This window comes from Ovis canadensis, chromosome 2, assembly GCF_042477335.2.
Source record: "Ovis canadensis isolate MfBH-ARS-UI-01 breed Bighorn chromosome 2, ARS-UI_OviCan_v2, whole genome shotgun sequence".
In the NCBI taxonomy this organism is placed as follows: domain Eukaryota; kingdom Metazoa; phylum Chordata; class Mammalia; order Artiodactyla; family Bovidae; genus Ovis; species Ovis canadensis.
The window spans coordinates 14,247,912-14,257,476 of record NC_091246.1 but is presented as its reverse complement, the minus strand read 5'-3'; the positions used below and the strand labels follow the sequence as shown (position 1 = coordinate 14,257,476).

General features: G+C 40.7%; 1 protein-coding gene across 16 annotated transcripts in view; it reads right to left on the bottom strand.

Annotated features, from left to right (window-relative positions):
• Nucleotides 1-6,839: 6,839 nt before the first annotated feature.
• The window catches only part of EPB41L4B (erythrocyte membrane protein band 4.1 like 4B), a 144,185-nt gene continuing 141,459 nt past the window's right edge, over nt 6,840-9,565 (bottom strand). For all 16 annotated transcript variants that reach the window (XM_069575484.1, XM_069575485.1, XM_069575486.1 and 13 more), the window contains one exon: nt 6,840-9,515. In XM_069575484.1, coding sequence (XP_069431585.1) covers nt 9,446-9,515 — 70 coding nt within the window. In that variant the 3' untranslated portion in view covers nt 6,840-9,445. The remainder of the gene's footprint in view (nt 9,516-9,565) is intronic.

Genomic DNA, 9,565 nt, shown 5'->3' with positions numbered 1-9,565 from the left:
TGGTTTTGGAATGATAACACATTCAAACTGCTGTTTTCCACTAGAAAACATGGACACAATTCTTTTTATGCTGGTGTTTCAGAGCCAGCATTCTAGCTTGCTTTTAAATTTTATTTCATAAACAAAGAAAATAATTATGGTGGCAGAAAAGTGTAGAGGTTTCTAATGTAGAACCAGAAATCAGGCTGTTTGTGGTGGTGATTAGCAACCTCCAGGATTCAATGGAGATTAGGTAAGATGGTGGAGGTGAGGATCAATACGGTTCAATACTATAAATGGCATGAATGAATATGCCGATGGTTATGCTCTACAAATAGTCAAAAGAAACTGGTGATTGCAAAGGTTTTTTTTTGGCACAGGGCAGATGGGAGACAGAATACTGCTGTGGAAATTGAGAAGTTTTTTATGTCCCAGAGGTCAAATGTTTGCTTTTAGGTATCACTTAATACTGATGGTGGGTTGTCCAGTTGGCATTTAAATCACCTGACAGGTGAATTTGGGTATAATTCATGGAAACCCTGGGCTTTACTAGGTCTCCCAATATTCTAGTTGTTGCAAGAAATAGATATTTATTGCTTGAAAAAGGTAATATGAACTATAGTGACTTTAGAAATCAAAACAAAGAGATTTGTTTTTTGCAAAGCTAGGCAAAACATAGCTTTGCAAAAGATAAAATTCTAAAATACAAAAATTCAATCAATTGAAAATCTGTTAAAGAGTTGTCCTTAAAAAAGTTTAACAAAACACCTTGTTCTTTAAAAAGTGAAATGTTTTCTTTTTTCATCTTCCTGTTTACCAGGAAAGATAAAGCCAGATTCAAAAGGCAAGCACTTGACTTCTGATTCTGATGTTGACTCACTGGCTTGGGAATCCAAGTTGTTACCTGTTTCTTTATTTTTATTCCATTCATTTAAATTAATATAATTAACAACGTTGGTGCTAGAAAGAAAGTATATTAAAATCAAGCCATTCTCTGGTAAACTGGCCTGATAAAATCATGTGGGGGTTTTATTTTTTTCTTTACAGAGAATGTTGGGCAGTAGTATTGGAGAAAGGTGTGCACCCACAGCCTAAAATGAGGCATGGAGGTGAACTGATGTCAATGGCCTAAAACCATGATCAAGAACCTGGGGTCCCTGGACTCAAAGGAGGCCTTAGATGGGCTTCAGAAATGGTGTGAAGATCCAATGAAAGTGCTGGAATAACATGTGACATGTGGACTTTTCTAGGGAGAACACCCACAATCCTCATGGGTTACTTCAAGTCTTCATGCCACTCCAGGGTCTTAGAACCTACCCTGGTTTCCCTATGGACTTGGCTTCTTTCTTTCATGAGGATATCTCCCAACCAGATAAATTGTCTTTGGGGATTTTCTTCCTTAAAATTTTTTAATTTTATGTGGACCATTAAAAAGAAAAATACCCTTTATTGAATTTGTTACAATACAGCTTCTGTTATGTGTTTTGTTTTTATGGCCACGAGGCATGTGGGATCCTAGCTGCCAGACCAGGGACTGAACCCCCACCCCCTGCATTGGAAGGTGATGTCATTACCACTGGACTGCTGGGGAAAAGTCCTGAACTTTTCTTACTTTTGTTTTCTCACAAGATGTGAGCCCTGGAGGGAGACATATTCTTACTCTCAGCATGTGTTCTCTACTTTGTTTCATCCCAGGTTTTTCATATCCTCTGCTCCCCAGCAACAGGAACCCACTGAGTGGCGAAGAAATATTGTGGTTCTCCCTTTTGTACACAATTTCCAAGGAAGAACTTTTCCTGAATGTTCTGAGACCACTACCTGAACAAGAGCTGGCTATTCAAACAGGAACTTAGAGATGAACCTGGGTTTAATTTCACTTTCATTTTTTTAGAAAAAAAAAAAAAAAACCCTTATTTTCTCTTCTCACCAAAGCCATTGCTCTAAAACAACTTTTTTTCTGTTATAAATTTCACAACCCTCCTCCGCCTGAAAATCTAGCGCTGCATCTTGGTACCTGACCAGTAACAACAGGTTTGCCCATGCTTCTGTCTGTCTAGTAATATGCATGATTTTTTTTCACTTTTGATTGTTTATGATATAAAAATAGTGATCTTGGAAATTCCTCAAAAAGTTCAACATAGAGCTGTGGTATGACCCAGCTACTCCAATCTCAGTTATATGCCCAAGAGTTTGAAGAGTGGGGCACAAATGTTCATATTATTCATAATAGCCAAAGAGTGAAAGCAAGCCAAATGTCTACCAGCTGATGAGTGGATAAATGTGGCATATCCATAAATGGAATATTATATAGCCATTAAAAAAGAAATGACACATGGATGAACCCTGAAAACACTATGTTAAGTGAAAGAAGCCAATCACAAAGAACCAGATACTATGTGATTCCATTTTTTAGAAATGTCCAGAATAGGCAAATCTATAGAAATCTGAAGACAGAAGGTAAATTAGCGACTGTTAGAAAATGGGTGGGGGAAGAACTGACAGTGACTACAGATATGGAGCCTTTTTTTTTTGGAATCATGGAAATGTCCTGGAATTAGTTGTGTTTATAACCAGTCCACCCTAAAGGAGATCAGTCCTCAGCGTTCATTGGAAGGACTGAAGTTGAAGCTGAAACTCCTATACTTTGGCCACCTGATGCAAAGAGCTGACTCATATGAAAAGACCTTGATGCTGGGAAAGATTGAGGGCAGGAGGAGAAGAGGATGACAGATGATGAGATGGTTGGATGGCATCACTGACTTTATGGACATGGGTTTGGGTGGACTCTGGGAGTTGGTGATGGACAGGGAGGCCTGGCATGCTGTGGTTCATGGGGTCGCAAAGAGTCATACACGACTGAGTGACTGAACTGACTGAACTGAATGAAAGATGAACTCCCCAGGTCGGTAGGTGCTTAACATGCTACTGGAGATCAGTGGAGAAATAACTCCAGAAAGAATGAAGGGATGGAGCCAAAGCAAAAACAATACCTAGTTGTGGATGTGACTGGTGATAGAAGCAAGGTCCGATGCTATAAAGAGCAATATTGCATAGGAACATGGAATGTTAGGTCCATGAATCAAGGCAAATTGGAAGTGGTCAAATAAGAGACGGCAAGGGTGAACGTCGACATTCTAGGAATCAGCAAACTAAAATGGACTGGAATGGGTGAATTTAACTCAGATGACCATTATATCTACTACTGCGGGCAGGAATCCCTCAGAAGAAATGGAGTAGCCATCATGGTCAACAAAAGACTCCGAAATGCAGTACTTGGATGCAATCTCAAAAACGACAGAATTATCTCTGTTCGTCTCCAAGGCAAACCATTCAATATCACAGTTATCCAAGTCTCTGCACCAACCAGTAACACTGAAGAAGCTGAAGCTGAATGGTTCTATGAAGACCTATAAGACTTTTAGAACTAACACCCAAAAAAGATGTCCTTTTCATTATAGGGGACTGGAATACAAAAGTAGGAGGTCAAGAAACACCTGGAGTAACAGGCAAATTTGGCCTTGGAATACAGAATGAAGCAGGGCAAAGGCTAATAGAGTTTTGCCAGGAGAATGCACTGGTCATAGCAAACACCCTCTTTCAACAACACAAGAGAAGACTCTATACATGGACATCACCAGATGGTCAACACCGAAATCAGACTGATTATATTCTTTGCAGCCAAAGATGGAGAAACTCTATACAGTCAGCAAAAACAAGACTAGGAGCTGACTGTGGCTCAGATCATGAACACCTTATTGCCAAATTCAGACTTAAATTGAAGAAAGTGGGGAAAACTACTAGACCATTCAGGTATGACCTAAATCAAATCCCTTATGATTATAAGGTGGAAGTGAGAAATAGATTTAAGGGACTAGATTTGATAGAGTGCCTGATGAACTATGGACAGAGGTTCATGACACTGTACAGGAGATGGGGATCAAGACCATCCCCAAGAAAAGAAATGCAAAAAAGCAAAATGGCTGTCTGAAGAGGCCTTTCAAATAGCTGTGAGAAGAAGAGAAGTGAAAAGCAAAGGAGTAAAGGAAAGATATACCCATTTGAATGCAGAGTTCCAAAGAATGGCAAAGAGAGATAAGAAAGCCTTCCTCAGTGATCAATGCAAAGAAATAGAGGAAAACAACAGAATGGGAAAGACTAGAGATCTCTTCAAGAAAATTAGAGATACCAAGGGAACATTTCATGCAAAGATGGGCACAATTAAGGACAGAAATGGTATGGACCTAACAGAGGCAGAAGCTATTAAGAAGAGGTGGCAAGAATACACAGAAGAACTGTACAAAAAAGATCTTCATGACCCAGATAATCACGATGGTGTGATCACTCACCTAGAGCCAGACATCCTGGAATGTGAAGTCAAGTGGGCCTTAGAAAGCATCACTACGAACAAAGCAAGTGGAGGTGATGGAATTCCAGTGGAGCTATTTCAAATCCTAAAAGATGATGCTGTGTAAGTGCTGCACTCAATATGTCAGCAAATTTGGAAAACTCAGCAGTGGCCACAGGACTGGAAAAGGCCAGTTTTCATTCCAATCCCAAAGAAAGGCAATGCCAAAGAATGCTCAAACTACCGCACAATTGCACTCATCTCACATGCTAGTAAAGTAATGCTCAAAATTCTCCAAGCCAGGCTTTAGCAATACAAGAAATGTGAACTTCCAGATGTTCAAGCTGGTTTTAGAAAAGGCAGAGGAACCAGAGATCAAATTGCCAACATCCACTGGATCATCAAAAAAGCAAGAGAGTTCCAGAAAAACATCTATATCTGTGTTATTGACTATGCCAAAGACTTTGACTGTGTGGATCACAATAAACTGTGGACAATTCTGAAAGAGATGGGACTACCAGACCACCTGACCTGCCTCTTGAGAAATCTGTATGCAGGTCAGGAAGCAACAGTTAGAACTGGTCCTAAATAGGTAAAGAAGCGTGTCAAGGCTGTATATTGTCACCCTGCTTATTTAACTTCTATGCAGAGTACATCGTGAGAAATGCTGGGCTGGAAGAAGCAGAAGCTGGAATCAAGATTGCCAGGAGAAATATCAATAACCTGAGATATGCAGATGACACCACCCTTATGGCAGAAAGTGAAGAGGAACTAAAAAGCCTCTTGATGAAAGTGAAAGAGGAGAGTGAAGAACCTGGCTTAAAACTCAACATTCAAAAAACTAAGATCATGGCCTCTGGTCCCATCACTTCTTGGCAAACAGATGGGGAAACAGTAGAAACAGTGGCTGATTTTATTTTGGGGGGCTCCAAAATCACTGCAGATGGTGATTGCAGCCATGAAATTAAAAGACGTTTACTCCTTGGAAGGAAAGTTATGACCAACCTAGACAGCATATTAAAAAGCTGAGACATTACTTTGTCAACAAAGGTCTGTTTAGGCAAGGCTATGGTTTTTCCAGTAGTCATGTATGGATGTGAAAGTTGAATTAGAAAGAAAGCTGAGCACTGAAGAACTGATGCTTTTGAACTGTGGTGTTGGAGAAGACTCTTGAGAGTCCCCTGGACTGCAAGGAGATCCAACCAGTCCATCCTAAAGGAGATCAGTCCTGGGTGTTCATTGGAAGGACTGATGTTGAAGCTGAAACTCCAATACTTTGGCCACCTGATACGAAGAGCTGACTCATTTGAAAAGACCCTGATGATGGGAAAGAGTGAGAGCAGGAGGAGAAGGAGATGACAGAGGATGAGATGGTTGGACGGCATCACCGACTCAATGGACATGAGTTTGAATAAACTCTGAGAGTTGGTGATGGACAGGGAGGCCTGGCGTGCTGCAGTTCATGGGGTTGAAAAGAGTCAGACACGACTGAGTGACTGAACTAAACTGATATGATATCATGAAGATGCCAAAAAAGATACAGATTATACTTTAAAATGGTTAACATGGTGAATTTCAAGTTTTTAAAAAGCTGTGATCTTTGAGATGGTGAAAGAAAGTTAATGGTGACGTCAGAATATTCTTGTGCTATTCTGGGAGTATAAATTTTGGGGTGAATTCAGGTGGGATCTTCCAAATTCTCTAGGACCTAGTTTTTAAATTCTTCAAACATAAGTTATCTACAATCCACAAACTCAGGGTTGCAGGATTCCCAGACCACTTGCATTAACTCCCCACCCCCCTGTCCACTGGGCTTCCCTGGTGGGTCAGACAGTAAAGAATCTGACTGCAATGCAGGAGACCCAAGTTTGATCCCTGGGTTGGGAAGATCCCCTGGAGAAGGGAATGGCTACCTACTCCAGTATTCTTGCCTGGAGATTTCCATGGACAGAGGAGCCTTGGAGGTCTACAGTGCATTGGGTCACAAAGAGTCAGACATGACTGACTGACTGACTGACTGACTGACTCAGTTCCCATAACAGAGTCACTTTGTTGGATGTATTCTTGTAGGACTCAGGTGAGCATGTGCTAAGACTTTATGTTAGGTTGGCTAACATAGAACAGGGAGAGAAGGAAACTTCTGGTAATTTCCTAGATAGACCATGGGAGGCTCTCCACAAGTTTACTGATGTTGATCTTGAAAGTGCAGAAGGAGGAATGATCTTGCCCCAGGTCACTTGCCCCAGGTCCACCAGGAGTCTATGGCCCACAATTTGGGACCCTTGCTCTGGAATGATTATGTCAGCAAGCTGATTTTTCTTCCTGGACATATGATGTATTGTGTGATTGTACGGTACTGTTATTTTGGGTTTAAGTATATATTTTTTAAAAAGGTGAAGTGACTATACCAATTCATTTTTATCATTATGTATCCACCCAACACAGTGTCATCTTCTCAGGTCCCAACTCCAAGCACCCAACATACATGTACATAGGCAAATAACAGGACAACTGCTGAAAGGATGGAATCCTCTTGATTTTACTGGTTAGAGTTGAGCTGCCAGAGGTACTGGGTTTTCATATACAGTAACAGCCAATTGTTCGTGATCAGACTTCAGTGACATTGACCTTCGGAAACATCTGTGACGCAGGGGGGCGTGGAGGAAAAAGCAGCAGGCTCAGAGCCTCCTGAGAACAATGGCCAAAAACCGCATGCACCCCCCCTCCTCAGACACAAAGCCAACCTGACGCGTATGTAACACTGCGTTTCCGGCTTCCTCAAGGAAACTTCAGTGTTGCCCTGGAGGTTTCCATCAGAGAGCAGGAGGTGACGAGCAGAAGACGCAGAAAGCAGGTTAGAAGAGGAGGGGTCGGCAGGACGCGACAACCCGAGACACAAACACTTCCCCCATATTGTACAGGAACACATTTTGTATCGTGTGTACAACATAAAGAACGGCGGAAGCTGTTTAAATACAGCCAGGCATCGGGTAGTATGGAAGGGGGTAAAAGTTCCCAGATACCACAGTGACCCCCGACAGCTTCACCAACAGAGCAGACAGCAGTGCAAACCATCAGTGAGAAGAGTGTTAGTCTGTGAAAGGCAAGCCAAGCCCTGCACGTTTGGACAGGCTCTTGATGACATCACGACACCACACCAAGGTACAAACGGGGCTGATGTTTGTAATGATGACTCATCAAGAAAAGGTTAAATACTCTCCAGTGAACTCTGTTTACTAAGGCAGGGAAGTGCGTAATGTATTTTAGAAAGATTTCCCTCAAAAAAATATTAAAATTTTAAAGATTCCTCACTTAAAAGGGTTAATCCTCTGTTATCTGAATATTTGCGTACATTACCTCATTTCACAACAATGCTAGTCAATGAGGCATTGCTTTTTTTTTAAATATATATCATTAGTATCAAATTATTGGCACCATTCAGATTTAAGGAGAGGGAGAGGAGAGCAAAGTATACAATACAACATAAAAATACAATTCTGATACAAATATATGAGATCAATCCCACTTAAATGGTCATAAGAAATGGATGGATATTTTACACACAAGGAAATACAGCTACTAAGTCATCACATGGAAAAGTGCTCAGCTTTGCTAGCAATTAATGAAATAAAACAACCTTTTAAGAACAACTATACGTACTTATTAAACTAGCAAAAATAAATAAAAATGGCAAAACCCAATACCGGCAGAACTATTGGTAAATAGAAATGCTTATACATTGCTGGTGGCATCAAAAATCGTAGAAGGGATTCAAGCATTCAGAGAGGAGGGGGGTTGAACTTGATGACCTTTAAGGTCCTTTCAACCAGGAGACTAGATCTTTCTAGAAAGCAATCTGACAATATGAAACAAGAGCTATAAAATACTTCATGCTCTTTGACCTTGTCATCTCTCTTTGGAGATACTCCCAAGGGAAGAATCCAAAGGAAGAAACATTTTATTTTTTACAAAGACATTCATAGCAGCACTATTTATGAGAATGAAAAATAGGATATAACTCAAATATCTAGTAATGGCAACAAGTGAGGTTAACCACATTACATGAATACAAAGAAAGTGTAAGTGGTGAGAGCAGGACCAGTGTTGCAAAGAGAAGATATGTGTTAGATGGAGGAAGTAATCAAAGATTATGTACACACTGATCATACTGATGGAAGACATGGGTGCCTGTGCATCGAGAAAGCGTGGGATACCATTTGGAGGGCTGGTTTGTGGTTAGGGGGTTCTTTTATTCCTGCAAAGTTGTTCAAGTGCATAAGAAAAATTTAAAAACACATTTCTTGAAACTATATAAAAAAGAGCAACGTTTCTTCTGCTCAAGTTTCTATCAGCAGGACATGAGTTGATCAGCTTTAGAGATCATTTTCCTTCATGGAACACCCAAATGAATCCTGCCATCAAATCCCTTTGTAAGGATTTTGAGACAATTTCAACTACTTCAGACAATTTAAGTTTTTACTTTGGGTTCAATAATAAATTCTGTGTATCCCCAATAATATCATAACCCCCAAATTCACAAGTTAAATTATATTTCTGATTAAGCTGCAATAACTTCAGTCCTGGTGATTGCAACTCTCCTTTTTTAGTTGACCTACTCGTGTCTGAATAAAAATGAATGTTAAAGACTTTATAAGATCTGCGCATTTACCAGTGTAAATGAAAAACCAGCAGTAAAGAATTATTCTCTCATTAAAAATGACTCTTTAACAAACAGTCAAAGCTTGGTGCAAGTGTCAGTCATACAAAATCACATGGTTGAGACTGAGCGCAAAGGATTCCATGCCGTATTAACCCCTGTGGGTATTAATATGTACACACAGGTGCTTCTGAAAAGGAATCCCGGTTTTCCCATCTTTCTTCTCCTAGGCTTACCAAATTTTGTCTCAACTACATTGAGTAGTAGGAAAACCTCTAATACTCAGGAGACAGCAAATAACTTTTCCAATAAAAGTCAAGCCAGAGGTTGGCTTTGACCAGCCATGGAGACCTGGGTGAACAGAGCACACGCTTGTATGCTGTGCTGCAGCGAGCACACGAAGCCCGAAGAAAGAAAACGGACAGAAGGCACCATGCCCTCCTCCAGGCAGCCAGGGGAGAGTTTCACAGTTCGGTCATCAGCAGTCTCTTCATCATTTTCTCTCTCTCCAGTTCCTGCCGGAGTGTCTCTGCACTGAGAAAGAGGAGGTGACAAAATGGTGAGATACACGCTCAAAAATGGTA